This window comes from Borostomias antarcticus (genome assembly GCF_949987555.1).
Source record: "Borostomias antarcticus genome assembly, chromosome: 4".
NCBI classification, from domain to species: Eukaryota; Metazoa; Chordata; class Actinopteri; order Stomiiformes; family Stomiidae; genus Borostomias; species Borostomias antarcticus.
The window spans coordinates 10,231,703-10,252,117 of NC_140237.1; the positions used below are offsets into that span (position 1 = coordinate 10,231,703).

General features: G+C 47.0%; 1 protein-coding gene across 1 annotated transcript in view; it reads right to left on the reverse strand.

Annotated features, from left to right (window-relative positions):
* ano1a (anoctamin 1, calcium activated chloride channel a) overlaps positions 1 to 20,415 on the reverse strand; it is a gene marked incomplete at both ends in the record, with an annotated part of 45,263 nt that overhangs the window by 12,811 nt on the left and 12,037 nt on the right. The window contains 9 exons of the mRNA XM_084437306.1: positions 3,179 to 3,250; positions 5,393 to 5,475; positions 8,363 to 8,523; positions 10,196 to 10,330; positions 10,518 to 10,582; positions 17,095 to 17,136; positions 17,252 to 17,307; positions 18,051 to 18,102; positions 19,282 to 19,336. Of these exons, the coding sequence (XP_084293432.1) occupies positions 3,179 to 3,250; positions 5,393 to 5,475; positions 8,363 to 8,523; positions 10,196 to 10,330; positions 10,518 to 10,582; positions 17,095 to 17,136; positions 17,252 to 17,307; positions 18,051 to 18,102; positions 19,282 to 19,336 (721 nt within the window). The remainder of the gene's footprint in view (positions 1 to 3,178; positions 3,251 to 5,392; positions 5,476 to 8,362; positions 8,524 to 10,195; positions 10,331 to 10,517; positions 10,583 to 17,094; positions 17,137 to 17,251; positions 17,308 to 18,050; positions 18,103 to 19,281; positions 19,337 to 20,415) is intronic.

Sequence of the window (20,415 nt, forward strand, 5' to 3'; positions counted from 1 at the left end):
TGCTGATTTCTTTCTCATGAATCACATATTATTTTGTTTTACATTTATAGAAAGATAAGATAATATTGTTTGCAAAATCAGTAAATAGATAAAGTTGATATCTATTTATCTAAAGTACTACCACAATCCTCCCTCTTAAGCACCCATTATATTTTTAGTTTGCTATTCTTGCACTTTGCCTTCAGCACTAGATTATGCTCTTAGTCACTTGTTTTAGAAAGTTAATTCACTTTTGAGTTCTGGCAAAGTAGTAGTACATTGGCTTGTCCTACATTAAATGCAATTATTGTAAGTCGCTTTGGATGAAAGTGTCAGCTAAATGACTGTAATGTAATGTAATGTAATTAGTGAAATGAGAATTAGCCTACCTTTTATCATTACAGATTCAAGATCAGTTCATTGCCATGTTAATGGTTTACACATAGTAGGAACCTGCTGAGGTCGATGGTGCAGACAGTGATGGAGACGACATCAGACAGGGTGCAGGACAGGACAGGACAGGACAGGACAGGACAGGACAGGACAGGACAAAATACAATGTATCCAAAAAAATACAAACGCAAACACTCAAAAAACACCATATGTAAAAAATAAAATAAAAAGGGAGTGTGGTGAGAGCACTGTATGTACAGTGTGTGTGCAGAGTGTAGTGTGATGTATATGTGATATTTATACAATGCTGTGATGTATATGTGATGGTTGTGATACGGGCAGCAGGACATACGTGTGTCAGATGGAAGGTGGAGGGATGGAGCGGGCCTGTGTTCTGCTCACAGTTCTCTTTAGCTGCGGTACTAAAACAGTGTGTTCTGCAGCCTCCACTGTTAGTCTGAAGTGAGCACTGGGTGGCGTCTCACTAAATGTGTGTGAACTGGGCATGCAGGCCGCTGTGGCTCTCATCAGCCCGTATGAGTCTGTTTGAAAATAACGGTATGACTCCATTATCTGCCTGCTCAACAAACTAGTTACCTCCGCCCCAGCGGCAGCGCAGGGCAAGAGGTTATGTTTTCGGTGGCATGTGTTTGTACATACGTGCATTTAGCAGGATTACGCAAAAACTAGTGGGCCGATTTTCATAAAACTCAGTGGTAAGGTGTAACATGGGCCAACTTAAAACCCATCAAACTTAGGAGCGGATCCGAATCACGGGGCTGGTCCACAGGTCGCCCAATCACAGCCAGCCATTCACCCATATTCATTTTTTGGACTAAGATTACTAGAGTTACCCAATCAGCAGACTGATATATAAACCCCTCCCCATCTTCTCAGCTGCCATACTGTAGGTGCAAAGCTTGCTTGGTGTTGAACGCACCACCATTACCGTTTTGTTGGGACTGAACTCACACTGGAGCTAATAGCATATTGCGTGGCTTTTGCAGCAGGAAAACAAGTGCAAATTAGACCAAAAAATAGCATCCAATCCACAAAGCACACGCAAAGGGTAATAAGCATGGCAAACTGCACCGATGAGCAAATAGCTTCATGGCTGCGCCAGTCTCATTTGAATGTATGTAAATTAGTTACTTCCGCGCAAAATTGCCCCAAATAAGCCTTGTGTCCAGGCCGGACTGGGGAAATAATTCAGGCCGGGAAAGGAAGCCCCAGTCAGGCCACTTTCTAAGCCGGATCTGACCAGTGATCTTGCGACGCGGTGAGATGGAACACTTTCAGTTTCGTTTTGTAAACTTGAAATGAATGCCCCGCTTTCCGATTACAAATCATAAATTGTCGTCGAGTGGTTGGCGGGGGGGGAGGCGCTGACAGATCATTTCTATTTTGGGGGGCCCTGCAGCCCAGGCCAGTTAGCACGCCAGTCCAAAGGGAGAACTCCCTTGAGCTAACTGCCACACGCAGTTAGAGAGGTGCAAATACCGCTTTTGAAGCCAGCCAGCTGTTCAGCCAGCTGTGATGCACAGAAACAAACAGAACTGATGTTTTCTGCGAAAAATTGCAGTCTGTCGTTTTCATTATTATTAAGCTTTGATTGATTGATTATGATCCAATCTGTGTCCTTAAATATGGAGAAAAGTTTGAAACACTGGGGAAAGATCCCACTATATCCAAGATCTTGTATCTACATGTATATACAAGAACAAATTGCATTTGGCTGGTGGTAAGTGCAACACATATAGGGGCTGACATGCCCAGGCTCTCCAGGGATCACAGCAGCATTACTGTAGCCAGACGAAGGCACCGTCATGCCAGGTGTGCGCAAGAACGTGTACATGGCTAGTTGCAATCATGGGCATAAATTGCACACAGTTGGAAAATGTGTGGGCGTGTTTGCGCGGGCATACTGTATCATTAGAGCTACATCTTTTGTGGATATCGTGCTAAACTGGAGAAGATTGCCGTTGCAATTGCTGTGCAAAATATGGAGCAGTATTAGCAGGAGAAATCCATTCTTTGTGGATTTGGGCCTTGGTGTGTGTGTACAGTACGTGTATGTGTGTGTGTGTGGGCGTGTGTGTGTGTGTGTGTGTGTGTGTGTGTGGGCGTGAGCCTGCCTGCATGCATGCATGCGTGTGTGTGTCTGTAAGCTTGTGAATTATATTTGCTTCGGTGGCACTAACAACGATTTACAATCTAATTTACAGACCAGTGGAATAAAAAATACCGTACCATGGAGGAGAAGAGAGGAGAGGAGGTGCGAGGGAGAAGAAAGGAGGAGAGGAAAAGAGAAGGGAGCAGGGGAGAGGAAGAGCGAGGGAGAGGAGGAGCGAGGGAGAGGAAGAGCGAGGGAGAGAAGGAGCGAGGGAGAGGAGGAGCGAGGGAGAGGAAGAGCGAGGGAGAGGAGGAGCGAGGGAGAGGAAGAGCGAGGGAGAGGAGGAGCGAGGGAGAGGAGGAGCGAGGGAGAGGAAGAGCGAGGGAGAGGAGGAGCGAGGGAGAGGAAGAGCGAGGGAGAGGAGGAGCGAGGGAGAGGAAGAGCGAGGGAGAGGAGGAGTGAGGGAGAGGAGGAGCGAGGGAGAGGAAGAGCGAGGGAGAGGAGGAGCGAGGGAGAAGAAGAGCGAGGGAGAGGGAGAGGAAGAGCGAGGGAGAGGAGGAGCGAGGGAGAGGAAGAGCGAGGGAGAGGAGGAGCGAGGGAGAGGAGGAGCGAGGGAGAGGAGGAGCGAGGGAGAGGAAGAGCGAGGGAGAGGAGGAGCGAGGGAGAGGAGGAGCGAGGGAGAGGAGGGTGTACCTTGGAGGAGTGGTGCTCCTTCCTCAGGGTCTTCTGCATGACGCGGAACTCGTACTCCGCCCTGGGGTGATCCTGCAGGGGGGCGGGGTTAGGGTTAGTGACCAGGCTGCTCCTCACTGATATCCCACCCTCCTCTAGATGGAGGGTCACATGTGTCCCTGGGGAGTTTCAGATGAATGTGCAGTGGGGCCAGTGGAATGTAGCCTCCAGCCACAGACAGACTGTATATAGAGAGCTACCACTGGTGCTGTCTGTCCCTGTATGGGGGAAGTGTTAGCACCACTGCCCCGGGATATCTTATCTCTAGAACGTAATTAGGAATGACAGGGAGGGTGTGTGCGTGTGTGTGTGTGTGTGTGTGTGTGTGTGTGTGCGCGAGCGTGCAAACAGCAGCAATGCCAGCCCATGATGCAGCGAGCCGTCAGAAATTGAGGAAGGTTAGTGTGTGCTCCCCTGCAGATGGACAGACAGACAGACAGACAGACAGACAGACAGACAGACAGACAGGCACAAAGCTGTTGAGGAGAAAAGGATAGATAGAGAGGAGGAAAGAAAGAAGGAGAGAGAGGGAGAGAGAAACAGAGAGAAAGGGAGAGGGAAAAGGAGAGAGGGGAGGAAGAGATGGAGAGAAAAGGAGAGAGAAGGTGAGTTTTATACCTTGGAGGGGGAGAATTGAGTTAGTGCTCACTTATCAGCAGCTGCAGAAGGTTCTAGCAAGTTAAAGTTAAGTAAACAAATACGACCCGTTCCGAACCTTGTGCTCCAGCTTCAGGAACCATAAACAACATGGAGAGAAAAGAACAACAAAACGATCACATGATCTCTCAAAATCAGGGTTGCACTCTACAGCGTGGTGTGAGACGCACTATTGTGCAGGTGCATTCAAAGTAAAAATCTCACACCAGCCAGTTAGTCTGTTTGATTGATTGATTGATTGACCAATTGGCCAATTGGTCAATTGACCAATTGGCCAACAATACATCCATTAAAACCATTCTGACGAGGATTAGTTATCAAGCATCTCAAAGTAGGAGAAGGCCTTCTGCTGTAGGATCAGGTACCAGCCTCTCCATAAAACCCACCGCCACAACTGGTCCGAGATCAGCACTCCTACTCTGAGATGCTTGATGAATATGGGTCTTGACGTAGACCCAAATGGTTAGTATGACCCAGATCTGTAGAGGTTAAGGTTAAGTCTAGACCTAGACCCTTTAATGGTCTAGACCCAGGTCCAGACCCAGACACGTACCTGTAGAGGTCCTGACCCAGCCCTGTAGAGCGTAGGTCCAGCCCCAGACCCTGTAGAGGTCCAGCCCCAGCCCTTTAGAGCTTAGATCCAGACCCAGACCCTGTAGAGGTCCTGACCCAGCCCTGTAGAGCGTAGGTCCAGCCCCAGACCCTGTAGAGGTCCAGCCCCAGCCCTGTAGTGCTTAGGTCCAGCCCCAGACCCTGTTTAGGTCCAGACCCAGATCCTGTAGAGGTCCAGACCCAGACCCTGTAGAGGTCCAGACCCAGCCCTTTAGAACTTAGGTCCAGACCCAGACCCTATAGAGGTCCACCCCCAGCCCTGTAGTGCTTAGGTCCAGCCCCAGACCCTGTAGAGGTCCAGACCCAGATCCTGTAGAGGTCCAGACCCAGACCCTGTAGAGGTCCAGCCCCAGCCCTTTAGAGCTTAGGTCCAGACCCAGACCCTGTAGAGGTCCAGCCCCAGCCCTTTAGAGCTTAGGTCCAGACCCAGACCCTGTAGAGATCCAGACCCAGATCCTGTAGAGGTCCAGCCAGACCCAGACCCTGTAGAGGTCCAGACCCAGACCCTGTAGAGGTCCAGCCCCAGCCCTTTAGAGCTTAGGTCCAGACCCAGACCCTGTAGAGGTCCAGACCCAGATCCTGTAGAGGTCCAGACCCAGACCCTGTAGAGGTCCAGCCCCAGCCCTTTAGAGCTTAGGTCCAGACCCAGACCCTGTAGAGGTCCAGACCCAGATCCTGTAGAGGTCCAGACCCAGACCCTGTAGAGGTCCAGACCCAGACCCTGTAGAGGTCCAGCCCCAGCCCTTTAGAGCTTAGGTCCAGACCCAGACCCTGTAGAGGTCCAGCCCCAGACCCTGTAGAGGTCCAGCCCCAGCCCTTTAGAGCTTAGGTCCAGACCCAGACCCTGTAGAGGTCCAGCCCCAGACCCTGTAGAGGTCCAGCCCCAGCCCCAGGTGTTGTTCTTACCTCCTCCTCCTCAAAGCCTGTCAGGTCCCAGACGTAGTTCAGCCTCATCTGCCTCCTCTTCCAGTGCTCCATGAACATGGCAGCTGGCAGACCCAGAGAGAACAACATCCATCAAGACCACAACAACCGCAACAACAAAACAACAACATCCCACAGGTCTGCAGCACTGAGACTAGGAGGGAGGAGTTCAGGTTGATATTCACAACAATTTGATTTGACGTGGCTTAGTGGAGTCTCCATGAAGCCTCTCAATAGCTGAGTATCTCGATTCTCCACATACTGTATATGCAGCACAGGTACAGTACAGTACTACCATAGATGAGTCCAGGAGATCAGCAGACAGTAATCTGTGTTGAGGCTGGTCTGCAGCTCGGTCTACCTGGCTCCTATTTGGTCTGAGTACTGGGTGGCAGATGGCACTGCAGGCTGGCAGGACATGAGAGGAGGAGGACTCAGCAGTGTGTCTGTGTGTGTGTGTGTGTGTGTGTGTGTGTGTGTGTACTTTATGAGTGTGCCTGTGTGTGTATGTGTGTGTACAGTATGTACCAGTATGCATGTGTGGGTGCAGTCCTGTGTGTGTATGCATGCAGCTGATAGCCAAGCATCATTTATTTAGAATCTGATTTTAAATTCTCCTCTCCTCTGAATTGTATGTGACGCCAGCAAGACACTGCTTTTAGGCCGGGGCTCTTGGAGTGGGCTTACTCTAATGTGGCTCTACAGTATATTGGGTGAACATTTGGGATATTGCTGTCGGTGTGGCTTTAAATCAATACTAATAAGTGTGTGGGATCCATCATCTGAGTGACCATAAGTCTTCCAAGCTGTCAGAGATCGATGTGTTGAGTGCCGTAAAATCCCTAATCAGAGACAAAGAGCTTATATGTGTGTGTGTGTGTGTATGTGTGTGTGTGTGTGTGTGTGTGTGTGTGTGTGTGTGTCAGTGTTGGGCTTGTTATGCAAAAATGTAATATACAGTATCACTTATTACTTGTTACTCTTTTGAAATGTACTATCACTACTTTACTTATTGCTCCCAGACAAAAGTAACTCGTTAATAACAAGTTACTTTTATAATATATTACTTTCCTGTTACTGTGTGAATGTCAGGGTAAACATAGCTAAGGCTTCAAACTATCACTTTGTTCTGCAGCCTATGAATATGAAAGTGACAAGCTAGATGAAAAGCACCTGGCTCAAACTGATGACGAGACACTTTCTTTTAAACAGCTACTGTTATTTATTCAAAACAAATCAAAACTGTAGGCCTACAGCAACAATTAGGCCTCAACTCAATTGAACAGGCAATATGCTATTTGCTCCAGCTTAATATGGACCCATTTTATATCCTATTGCTTCACCACTAGTCTATTTCAGTGCTCACATCAGTAGGGCTGTCTTCAACCAAAGAAAATCTTGGTCGACTGACAGTACCTTTTTTTTTTCTTCAGGCCTCCAAATTAGGCTGATTATTCTTTATTCTAATTAGTAACTAACTAGTAATTTGTTATTCCGCATAAGTTATTCTTTATGGTATTTTATTAGGATATAATTTATCTTTTTGTGCGTGGCTGGAAGCCAGCGCACCTAGTATAGCGTTTATCCGGTTATCACTCCCTCCCTCCCTTCCTCCCTCCCTTACTCTGGACAATGTTGGCCTGCATCTCTCTGTTGGCACCACTAGAGGCAGTAGTCCCAGCACACCAAAATCAAGAAGAACACCAAAATTAATCTGCCTATCTCCACTGCACAAGTAGAGTAGTGGTGAGAGCATTGGACTCCCACCCTGGAGACTGGGGTTGAAGACCCAGTGGGGATGACTTTATGGGACTATACCCCAAACCTCCACAACATTTCACTCCAACCTTTACCCCTTGCCTTATAGGTCAGATCTTGTCCCAACCCCAACCCTTATTCTAACCCCAACCCACACTAGGGACTGGAAGAAGGACACCAAAACCAACCCGCTGCTCTCCCCTGCACAAGTAGAGTAGTGGTGAAAGCATCGGACTCCCACCCGGGAGACCGGGGTTCAAGACCCGGTGGGGATGACTTTATGTTATCATCAGTGTAACTGCTTTAGCCACTGACCGCTACCATTAATGTTATGGAAGCTGCTGTTAGTTGTTGTGAGCTCATGAGCTAACTGGCTATCCCGCTCTTATTGTGCTGGATTAGCATTGGAAGCATTGGAACTGATGTGTCCAGGCAACAAGACCTATCTTAATTTATCAGACATTATTTCATGTCATTTCAATTCACAGCTATTTCAGTGGCATGACTAGCTTCCGTCCTACAAGTCCTGAACAGAAACAAGCCAGCCACGCCCATAAGCCAGGCTGGACCTGGCCTGGTTTATGTAGGCCTGCATACCTCGAGTTTGCGCCAGACAACATACCATTTTTCCAGGCCAAATAGCCTACATCCATCAAAATTATTTAAATACATGAAATTGCATGCACTGCCATTACATAGTTTAATTTGATCATAATCATCTTTATTGTGGGCCTATAGGCCTAGGTTAGCCAAATGAAACTAACACATAAAACATCGATGGCAAATGTGCTCCGCACATTTGTCTTCATTAATTAAGAAAAAGCGAGGGAGAGGCTGTGAGCCTGTGTGTGTGTGTGTGTGTGTGTGTGTGTGTGTGTGTGTGTGTGCGCGCCTGTGTGTGTGGGACATGGAGACGGAGTGGAAAGAGCACGCGGACTTGAATCCTACAATCACATTCTCGGCTGTAAAATGATATTCCGTGTTTAGGTAATTCAAAATGCTCCCGGCCTAGGACAAAAGTAACGCAATAGCAAGCTTTCTGAGGGGCGAGTAACTGTAGTTTTATTACTGAAATTGTATAAGTTACTCATTACACTGCTCATTACTGGGGAAAGTAATATTATTACTTCAACGTGTTACTGCCCAACACTGGCGTGTGTGTGTGTGTGTGTGTGTGTGTGTGTGCTCCCTCACCCCAAAGAGCCATGAAGATGGAGAAGAATACGGTGGCAGGGTTGTCGAAGAGATGGCTGGCCCTGGCCGTGCCACATGCCGTTACCAGCTTCCAGTAGCTGCAGGCCCGATCACACAGAGGACACATGGTGATGTTGTTCCTGGCATCACAGATCTCCATACTGGGGGGGGGGTGAAAAAGAGGGAGAAGAGAGGGAGGGATGGGGGGAGAAAGGGAGAGGGAGAGAGAGGGATGGAGGGTGGAAGGACAGAGAGAGGGAGGGATGGAGGGTGGAAGGACAGAGAGAGGGAGGGAGAGAGAGAGGGATGGATGGAGTGGGAGGGAGGGTGATTATACAGTAGGTTAATGTAATCAAGCTCATCAAACCACAGCCCTCCGCCCAGATCCCTCCCAGTATCGACTTCAGCCCAGAACACCACTGATCTGGCCCTGCAAGAGGGTCTGGATTTGTGAGCTAAAAATACAAATATAAATCTCTATTTAGTGGCAAACTGAAATAATCCCAAACTAGAAAGGGAGCTCAGAGAGGCCTCCGCGCATTCATGCATTTTGTTGGTGTAACTGAGTTGAAATGGTTGAAGTCCTGCCTCAGTTTATATGTAATAGCCTGCCACCGGATCTAGGCTTAGAAAAAGTACTTTTTCCTACCTAATACCATGTTTATCTGATTTGTTTCTCATCAATCAGATACTGGGCTTCCATCTGATTTGAGTATGTTCTCAGTTGATATGTAATAGCGTAGAGTACCACAGGATCCAGAGAAAATGGAATTTGTCCTAATACTGTGTTTATCTGATTTGTTTCTCATAAATCAGATATTGGGTTTCGAGCTTATCTGCTGTAGTCAGTGATTCAGATAGTATTATGAAATATGTAATACCACAGGATTCAGGCTAAGAAAATGTAAATTTTCCTAATACAATCAGCTGATATGTTTCTTATGAATCACTTATAATTTGTTTCACTTGTATAGAAAGATAAGATAATACTGTTTGCAAAAACAGTAAATAAATAAAGTTCATATCTATTTATCTAAAGTACTACCACGATCCTCCCTCTTAAGCACCCATTATATTTTTAGATTGCTATTCTTGCACTTTGCCTTCAGCACTAGATTATGCTCTTAGTCACTTGTTTTAGAAACGAAATGCACTTGTGAGTTCTGGCAAATAGTAGTACATTGGCTTTTCTTGCGTTAAATGCAATTATTTTAAGTTGCTTTGGATAAAAGCGTCAGCTAAATGACAGTAATGTAATGTAAAGCTTAAATAAAATTTTAAAAAAACATCTTTGAAAAAGATCTTTATCAGGATTAGAACCCAGGACTCCGAACTATTAGAGAGGGGTCTTATCCACTTGCCCATCATGGAATATGCAATCAAGGCAGGAAACATAAAGATTAAGTGAAGGAAATGTTCCAAATGTAGCCAAGTTCTGTTATAATTTTTATTAGTGTATCCGCCCAGTGATGGGGATCTGCTTCAAGATGTAATGGGTTCTAAGTTGGCCCATGCTACACCCCTCCACAAGTTCCGTGAAAATCGCTCTGGAAGTTTTTGCGTAATCCAGTTAAAGAACGAACGGACTAAATAACGAACACACGTGGCTTAAAACATACAACTCGGTCGCCGGGCGCGGAGGCATGCTGCCATGTTGCGTGTGTGTGTTCTGCTCTCTCTGCTGTGACCTGTTTGGGAGGTGGTCATGGGAACAGACGGCCGTGCTGCTGAGGCATGCCCAGGCTGTCTGATATGATCTGAGAGGGTTCGTGTGTGTGTGTGTGTGTGTGTGTGTGTGTGTATGTATGTGTGTGTGTGTGTGCGTGTGTGTACCTGGGGATGTCATCGTCTACGGTAGCGCAGCCGTACAGGAACACGATGACTCCGACGATGGCGGCGGGGATCAGCATCTGTGTGTACACGCCCAGCCAGGCGAAGTACAGGCCGATCTTCTCCCCAAAATACTTCCTGTGGGAGAGGGGCATGCAGGGACACCAGACCAGACCGTTTGATCATGTCACCGGTGTCAAATTGAAACGACTCAAATCAACAATGTGGAGACATCGTTCAGCTTAGTTTATTGTTTAAATTAATCAAGCAAACCCTTTAGTAATTGAATTCAATTCAAGTTTAGCCCCAGCTCTGGTGTTTGTACCTGATGAGGCCGAGGGGCTGATACTTGTAGAAGACACTGTAGCTGGCCCACTCCTCAAACAGCAGCTATGGAGAGCACAGAGGGACAAATGCACTATGAATAATTTAACATAGTAGCCTCAAGACACTGACTGCAGGATAACATGTGTTGCTCTGCGTGACAGCTGGGCTGCTATTTCACTGAAATATGGGCAACAATGTGTGTGTGTTTGTGTGTGTGTGTGTGTGCAGGTGTCTGCGGGAGTGTGTGTGTGCCTGTGTGTGTGCATACAATGCACGTTCGCAGGCAATGAGGCGTGTGATTGAGTAGCCTACATCTGCACAGTAGCAGCGGTTTCAATTAGAGCTCAGGAATGCGTGGCGCTCCTAGAGAGGGAGGATGGAGGGCTGGTGAAAGAGAAAGTGAGTCTGCATGGCGAGGGGAATACAGAGAGTGAGAGAGATTCAGTATGTGTGTGTGTGTGTGTGTGTCGCAGCATCCTAAGCAGTGCATCCTGATGCCGCTACAGCTCTGAGACTCCAGGTTTATTCTTGCATCTGACCGTCTCTGCACCCTGACTGCACAGTGCCCTGGCAGACCTGACAAACCTGGCAACCCAACCCGTAGCGTGGGCCTGCATGCTGCTGCTGGGCGTATGTGTCACAGGTGTCACTGCGTCACTCATCAATATTACTGCACATCCACCCTCGCTTGCCCCAACGCTGGGCTCGAATTTGGGTCCTCTGACTTACAAACACACTCTCATGAACACAGCTTTGGCAGCTATGCCACAGAACAGCCAGCAGTTTGATGATGCGGGTGGTATTTATGCTGAGGAGTTTTGTGTTTTTTTTTAAGATATTTATTTTTTAGGATATTCTAGGACAGTGGAGACTGAGAGGAAAGGTGGGAGAGAGAGAGAGAGAGAGAGAGAGGGGAGGACATGCAGCTCAGGGCCCAGGCCGGATTCGAACCCGGGCCGCTGCGATAAGGACTAGTCTTAACGTGGTGCGCTCCTTAACCGATGAGCCACCGGGGTGCCTCACTATACTGAGGAGTTTAACCGGTACAGCTTGGTTACATATAGGCTCGGACTCAATATAGACCGATATAACTGAGATTACAGAGGAGGAGGAGGAGGAGGAGGTACTGAGAGTCTCTCACATTTCTTCTCTCAAAAGATCTATAACCATCAGTCTTGGAGAATGGGGTATTTCTGTGCTTTCATGGGTCGTCGACAGGAGCCAGTAGCTCTTAGAGTGTGACAGCCTGGAGCAGGGGCAATTTCACATCTTGGCAACAACAGAGCGCTTAGCACTGCGTGTGTGTGTCTGTGTGTGTGTGGGTGTGGGTGTGTGTGAGTGTGTGTGTGAGAGAGAGAGAGAGAGAGAGAGAGAGAGAGTGTGGGCGCACGTGTGCCTAGACCAACCAGAAGGAGCAATTATGAAAATTCTGGAAGGGAATTAGAGTGGTTGCCGTGGTGACACACCCTACCTAGTAGTAAGTAAGTAAACTTTATTTATATAGCGCCTTTCACAGCACGAATGCACAAAGCGCTTCACAATACAAATAACACAAAGAGGAAGAAAGAGCGACTTACAAACAACAAGGCAATTACATACAAAGTGCAATTACAATACCAGGGGAGGGAATTACCATACAGGCAGCCAGCCTCGACAAGCAGCCATACAATCAGGCGCGGCCAATATCCTGACAGCACTGTACTGTAATGCAGTATAATTCTACTGCTACAACGGAAAGTTTGGATACTTGATTCTGATAGCAGCCGTGGTAAAATACTCTGTAACCCACGGCTGCGACCGGATAACAATTAGTATTAATGCGCCGTCTATCTCATTGACGAGGCTATTGATAAGATCAAGCGGTAGGCTATGCTTTGCGTAGCAACCACTCGCAGAAACCTCACCTTTTTCGTATCCTATTACAAAAACGCACTCATCAGTCCGACTCCAACACTTCCACACCCCTACCAGCAAAAACGAGTGCTCTGGAGAACTGTTTTATGAACTGCAACATAGCTGGAAATATTCAAATAAACGTGAACCACCCGAATTATGCTTTGTATGGCTTATGTGAACAAGGCCAACCCAAATAGGCGAGATAGCCTATGTTGCCTGGCAACCATTTAATTCAGAACTATAGCCTATCGCGGAAGATTTTGTAAATACTAAAATGATAAGAATGATCAGTAAATAAATGATTGAATGTTACTACTGAGTGTTTTTTGTGAATATATATATGTAGTAACCGTTATCGTGAATATATATATGTACAGTAGTAACCGTTATCCGCTATCGCGTCGGGCCTAACAACGCCCCCGTAGCTGTGCCCTGTAACCCATTGCCTCTTGTGGTCAATTGCTTAAATGTTCACTGAGAGTCAGAGCTACTCCAGCTCTGACTCAATGAATGTAGGTTTTGGGAGCAAGCACTGTCATTTGTTTATTACTGCCCAATCACTGCTGCCGATTGATGTGATTGGACAATCAGTGAATCAGATTAAATCCAGACTCCTCCCCGTTTTAAAAGTCCCATTCCCTACATGAAACAACAACAACCTCCGAGGAGAACTACACGCTACACGCTGAAAATGGCAAGTTTATACTGCATATGTTTACAACATTTGCTATCTAATAGGGACGTCCTTGCAGGTTTGTCAGCAGCGTTTGACACGATAGACCACCAGATCCTCCTCTCCACCCTCGAGGAGAAAGGCGTCGCTGGCTCTTTCCGTACTCTAACAGGTCGATCTTGCCAGCTGTCAGGGAGTGGTTCCATGTCGGAACCATGCAGTCTGACTACAGAGTTCCACAAGGGCCTGTCGTGGGTCCCCTTTTTTTCACTCCACACTACATCTCTGGGTTCTGTTATTTGTTCACATGGCTTCTCCTATCACTGCTATGCCGAAGCCACCTAACCATGTTCGCTGAACCTCTTCCTCCATGTGATCGACATGTGAGCTTGTTTACACTGGTGGACACAGAAATGCTGAGAAAAGTAGTATCCCAACTCGAGTTCTCCACATGCTCACTGGATCCTATCCCAACAGATGTTTTCTAAACTATTTTTGACTAAACTATTCTCTGTGTCTTATGACATTCTAGCCATTGTTAATGACTCGCTGTCAACAGATATCTTTCCAGCAACACTCAGAACTGCTTTGGTGAGACCTGTTCTGAAGAAGAGCAGCCTAGACACTTCAGTTCTTAGCGATTTTAAACCAACTCTCAACTCAAATCTCCAACTTTCCCCTTTTTGAGTAAAATTCTGGAAAAGATTATTTTCAAACAGATAAATGATTTCCAAGCTACAAGTTACCTCGACATCTTCCAGTCTGGTTTTTGTGCCCATCACAGCACAGAGACAGCATTATTCAAAGTTGTAAATGACCTTATAACTAATGCTGACTACAAAGAGCTCTCTGTTCTCGTCCTCCTGGACCTGAGTGCAGCCTTTGATACTGTAGATCATGTGATCCTCATCGAAAGACTGGAGAAGTGGATCGGCTTCTCCGGTCTAGTCCTAAACTGGTTTAAGATCTATCTAATCTGCTGTGATTTCTTCGTTGCCCTCGGTGACTACAGCTCAGAAAAGATTCCTATGACCTGTGGGGTGCCTCAAAGATCCATCCTAGGACCTCTACTCTTCAGCCTGTAAATGCTGCCCCTTGGCAGTGTCATTAGGAGGCACAACATCAGCTACCATAGCTATGCAGATGATACCCAACTCTATATTTCACACCCAGTAACTACAGCTTGATTGACTGCCTTGTTAATGTGTATTACGGATATAAATGTATGGATGTCACATAATTTCCTCCAGCTAAATCAAGACAAAACAGAGGTACTGCTCATTGGTGAAAAAGCTGAAAGAGAGAAACTCTCTGGCAATTGACACCAAAACCTACATAAACATGTCATACTTGACTCAGATATTAATTTCGAAACCTACATCAAGAATATTACCAATACACTTACTGTAAAGCTCAATGATATAACTTTTTATAGTTCAATATTCACCTTTACTTGCTATTAGTTTATGAATTGGCCTTAGCAAGACCTTCAAAATCGTTTTCATGACATGAGACTGCATGAGACCCTGACACTGAAAGACTAATGCATGCTTTCATCCTAGCAAAGACAGCCTACCAAAGAAAGCTCTAGCTCCTTCTCACTCTGTGTCATCAGCTATCCTAATCCAGCCAGCCCCGCCCCTTTCTTCTTTTGGTTCGCTGCTTTCTGTCTCCCTATCTCTGCTTTGCAGCATTCTCTATGAGCCTGTTCTGCTAAGTGCTTACTGTGCTTTGATACATGATTCACTTTAATATCATATTATAGACTACAGGGATAGAGATAACACATAATGGCCACCTTTCTAACTATTTGTGCACTCTAGTGTTAGTCATGTCTCTCTTATAAATATATTAAGCCCATGTTTAATGCTCTGTAAATGTTCTTAGCCAATAGACATTTTCCAGGAGCTTGCTCAATCGTCTCGTCTCTTTACAGCTCACTTTTCTGGCCCCTGGGTGAAACTGTGTTTTTGCTTCCCTCTGGAATATATAGGGGTGGGACCTATGCCCCCCATTGCTCTCTGTAAAGCGCATTGTGTTGCCTCTGTGTATGAAATGTGCTATACAAACATATTATTTGATTTGACGGCGCAGGTGCTCATCCAGGCTCTTGTCATCTCCCGCCTGGACTACTGCAACTCCCTCCTTCCTGGGGCTCTTGCATCAGCCATTAAATCTCTGGAGCTTGTCCAGAAAGCTGCAGCTCACCTGATCTTCAAACACCCCAAGTTCTCCCACACAACTTCCCTTCTCTGTTCCCTACACTGGCTCCTTATAACAGCTCGCATCCAGTTTAAAACGCTGGTACTAGCCTACAGGGCAATGAAAGGAACAGCTACCTCCCTGGTCAAGCCCTACACCCCCTCCAGAGCACTACACTCTGCAACCTCGGGGCGATTGGCTGCCCCGTCACTCCGAGGCCCCTGCAGCCGATCGACACGGTCACGGCTCTTCTCTGTCCTGGCCCCGCAGCGGTGGAATGACCTGCCCACTGACATCAGGACAGCAGAGTTGCTGCCCATCTTTCGCCGCAGGCTCAAAACTCACCTCTAGTCCAACCAGGATCCTCCTCCATCTTAAGCGCCTATTGTATTTATATTTTGCTACTCGTGCACTTTGGCTTTAGCACTAGATTACTGTACGCTTTTGGTCACTTGTTTAGAAAGGAGATGCACTTGTTGCACCTACGTTAAATGCAATTATTGTATATCGCTTGTATACTGTAGCGTTTCACCCACCCTATTCCCCAATGGTAATGAGTCCCGCCAGCCTGTCTCCAGCGCTGGCACAGTGTAACTGAAGTGTGGAGAGAGAGAGAGGTCTGGCTATGAGAGACTATGATGCTGCTAACTATGAGAAGGAACTGAACCCGAGTCCTCCTGCTGCTGAGTCTGCCAAGGCCTCAGTCTCTCAGCGGAGCTGGCTGGCCTCCACCGTGGCCTCGACACCACAGAATAATCCCACCAGGGGCAGACTGGCCATCCCGGTGGCCTGGCGCGCTAATTGGCCTGGCCACAGGCCATAGAAACATCAATACCAGGCTGCCCCCCCCTCCCCGCCCCCTCCGCTCAACAAATCGCAGGACAATCAGAATTGCCTGTCAGCACCCCCCCCGCCCCCCCCCCCTCCCCCGCTCAACAACTTGCCGACAATTTATTTTTCACAATCGGAAAGCCCGTCCATTTCGCATTTACAAAACGAAACTGAAAGTGTTCCATCTCACCGTGTCGGCTCGTGGCCTGACTGGGACTACATTTCCCAGCCTGAATTATTTCCCCAGTCCGCCCCTGAATCCCCCAGTGTTTCCTATTAATTACCTAGACTGCGGCGGGCCGCCATAGTCTAATTTGTCCCGCCATAGTCTCATAAATCAGTATTATTATAACTAGTTATTTAGGCTACCGAAAGTATTTGACTTCTCATAGTAATATAAATAAAAGATTTTGAACGCTGTTGTGTTTTGTGCTGTGCAATAGGCTACTTCAAGCATCTATCCACTCAATAGCATCCAGCTGCAGTCTAACCCCGTCCCCTAGAGGCTCGGAGGTCCACCCCCCCTCGGAGGTCCACCCCCCCTCGGAGCTCCACCCCCCGTAGGCTCACAAGATCCTGTGGGAAACACTGATCCCCTTCTCTAAGACCAACGGTTATGATGTTTTGAGAGAAGACTAGGAGAGACTCGTACTGTCATTCTAAAGAGATTATCTTCACTTCACATTCTAAAGTGAAGTTGAAAGTGTCTAAAGTCTAAAGTGAAGTTATCTCCACTCTCACATTCTTCCCATTCTAAAGAGATTATCATCTTCTTTTCATCCTCCTCCACCTCCTCTGTAATCTCAGTTATGTTGGTCTATATTGAGTCCGAACCTATGTAACCCATACAACTGTACTGATGTAGTGGAAATGGTTTGTGTGTGTGTGTGTGTGTGTGTTTGTGTGTGTGTGTGTGTGTGTGTGTGTGTGACTGCTGGCTTACTGACATGCATGATGACGGTAAACCTCTCACCTTTCTGTCGTTGGCTTCAGCAGTCGGACCTTCGATGTCGCCCTGTAACCAATCACCATGGTTAGACTGTTACTGTGCCTCAGCATGTGTAACGCTGCCGTGAGGGTCGCCCGGGGTCATGGAGTGGAATACTACCATACTCTACTACCATACTCACATCATGCAGAGGGTATGCCGACGTATACACACTGTTGCCAAGGAGACTGGTGATTCCTGTAAAGGCAGATTGAGGAGATTCACCATCAAACAGAAGCATCACAACATCTCAAGTCTACGACAGCTGCACTACTGGGAGTGATGGAGAGACGGAGACAGAGAGAAGGAGTGTTGGAGAGATAGAGAGGGAGAGAGAAGGATAGATGGAGAGATAGAGAGGGAGAGAGAAGGATAGATGGAGAGATAGAGAGGGAGAGAGAAGGATAGATGGAGAGATAGAGAGGGAGAGAGAAGGATAGATGGAGAGATAGAGAGGGAGAGAGAAGGATAGATGGAGAGATAGAGAGGGAGAGAGAAGGATAGATGGAGAGATAGAGAGGGAGAGAGAAGGAGTGTTGGAGAGATAGAGAGGGAGAGAGAAGGATAGATGGAGAGATAGAGAGGGAGAGAGAAGGATAGATGGAGAGATAGAGAGGGAGAGAGAAGGATAGATGGAGAGATAGAGAGGGAGAGAGAAGGATAGATGGAGAGATAGAGAGGGAGAGAGAAGGATAGATGGAGAGATAGAGAGGGAGAGAGAAGGATAGATGGAGAGATAGAGAGGGAGAGAGAAGGATAGATGGAGAGATAGAGAGGGAGAGAGAAGGATAGATGGAGAGATAGAGAGAAGGATAGATGGAGAGAATGAGAGGGAGAGAGACGGCTTGTAGCAGAGGGAGAGAGGAGTAGGAAAGAGGTAGATGAGAGGCTTGTTGGAGAGATGGAGAGAGATTTGTTGGAGAGATGGAGAGACGTCTTACCCATGCTGTATTTAGCCTTCGTACACCTGGTACGTTTCAGAACCTCGTAGACCTGGAACCCAGAGAACATCTCAATCAGCTGTTCTCAAAGACAAACAGCACAGTGGCACTGTCTCACTTCTACACGATCAACACACTGAACATAACAGGCTTTCTATCATGCACGGTTTTAGTCGTTTTAAATTTGGCAATATTGTTTGACAAACTGTTTCAAACCTGGTAGACGTGCTGTTTTAAACCTGGTAGACGTGCTGTTTTAAACCTGGTAGGCAGGCTGTTTTAAAGCTGGTAGGCAGGCTGTTTTAAAGCTGGTAGGCAGGCTGTTTTAAAGCTGGTAGGCAGGCTGTTAAACCTGGTAGGCAGGCTGTTTTAAACCTGGTAGGCAGGCTGTTTAAACCTGGTAGGCAGGCTGTTTTAAACCTGGTAGACAGGCTGTTTTAAACCTGGTAGGCAGGCTGTTTAAACCTGGTAGGCAGGCTGTTTAAACCTGGTAGGCAGGCTGTTTAAACCTGGTAGGCAGGCTGTTTAAACCTGGTAGGCAGGCTGTTTTAAACCTGGTAGGCAGGCTGTTTAAACCTGGTAGGCAGGCTGTTTTAAACCTGGTAGGCAGGCTGTTTTAAACCTGGTAGGCAGGCTGTTTTAAACCTGGTAGACAGGCTGTTTTAAACCTGGTAGGCAGGCTGTTTAAACCTGGTAGGCAGGCTGTTTAAACCTGGTAGGCAGGCTGTTTTAAAGCTGGTAGGCAGGCTGTTTAAACCTGGTAGACAGGCTGTTTTAAACCTGGTAGACAGGCTGTTTTAAACCTGGTAGGCAGGCTGTTTTAAACCTGGTAGACAGGCTGTTTTAAACCTGGTAGGCAGGCTGTTTAAACCTGGTAGGCAGGCTGTTTAAACCTGGTAGGCAGGCTGTTTTAAAGCTGGTAGGCAGGCTGTTTAAACCTGGTAGGCAGGCTGTTTAAACCTGGTAGGCAGGCTGTTTAAACCTGGTAGGCAGGCTGTTTTAAAGCTGGTAGGCAGGTCTCTCTGGACCCAGCCTGGTATTGATGTTTCTATGGCCTGTGGAGTCTTCCAGCTGACAGCTCCTCTGGGGAAACACATCCACTCTGCTGGAGGTGAAGACTCCAATCTGCTTCCAATTACATTCTACTAATTACGTGATGTTGTGGAGGATTTTTGTATTAATCAGCTCTTCTCTCTCACACACACATACACACATGCACACACACACTTACTATGGAGCTCCTTGTCTTGCTGTCGAAGAAGGAGTCTCTGTCCGACAGATCGAACCTGGTTATAGAAACACAACAGATTGGTGTCAGTGCATCTTGAAGGCCATGCATCACCGTCAACCCCCTCCTCCTCCCCTCCCTCCTCCTACCTTCCCCTCCAGCCTACCCTACCCTCTCTCACACCTCGCTTTAAAACAATCGTCTCTTATAGAATAACATATGGATCAGGATACCCACTAGTATCTGTGAATCTCTGGCTCTGTGGTCTGGGAGTGCACTAGAGGGACACTGAGACAGAAGAGCCTGGAGCAGCCAGCATTTATAGATGTTCATCTGCTGCCCCTGGGTATTAATGCAGGCCAGGAGCACAGCCTACAGCAGATTATATGTGTCAGAATGACAAATGACCCAGGGCTCTGTGTGTGTGTGTGTGTGTGTGTGTGTGTGTGTGTGTGTGTGTGTGTGTGTGCGCGTGTGTGTGTGTGTGTGTGTGTGCGTGTGCGCCCGCGCGCGCGCGTGTGTGTGTGTGTGTGTGTGTGTAGGAGTATTGAAGTCCCCTCAGGTCCATTTGTTTCAGCCCAGATAGACCAGGATAGGTAATTAATACTGAGACGTCACCACTGCTGAAGTGTGACAGATGATAGTGCTGTAGCACAACAACAATACCAATACCAGGTCACTTCAAAACACAATGACTCTGACACCAACACCCATCGATACCACAAGCTGTTTGTGGTTTAAACCCTGCAACACAAAGACAATGAAAATATTTGCTTTTGTATTAAACACATTCCACCACTTACACATTCTAAGCACACTTCTTTTTATAATCCGATAATTTGAGGTAAATAACCACACTAATCACAAGTCAGAGCTTGTCATTCATCTAATTGCATCTTATTTTACAGTAACCCTCCATCGGAGTGTGTTAGGGCGAGCCAAAGCAGTTCCCCCCGCCAGACTTAATATCACACAGTTCCATTTGGCGCAGGCCAATTTGAGTGGCGGCCAATATATCCGCAGCCCTTTAGCGTGCCCAGCTTTTGATAGGAAATTAATATTGTTTGTGATCTGTAAATGAATGAATGAATGAATTAACTAATTAACGAATTGATTAATTAGTTAATTAATCCACCA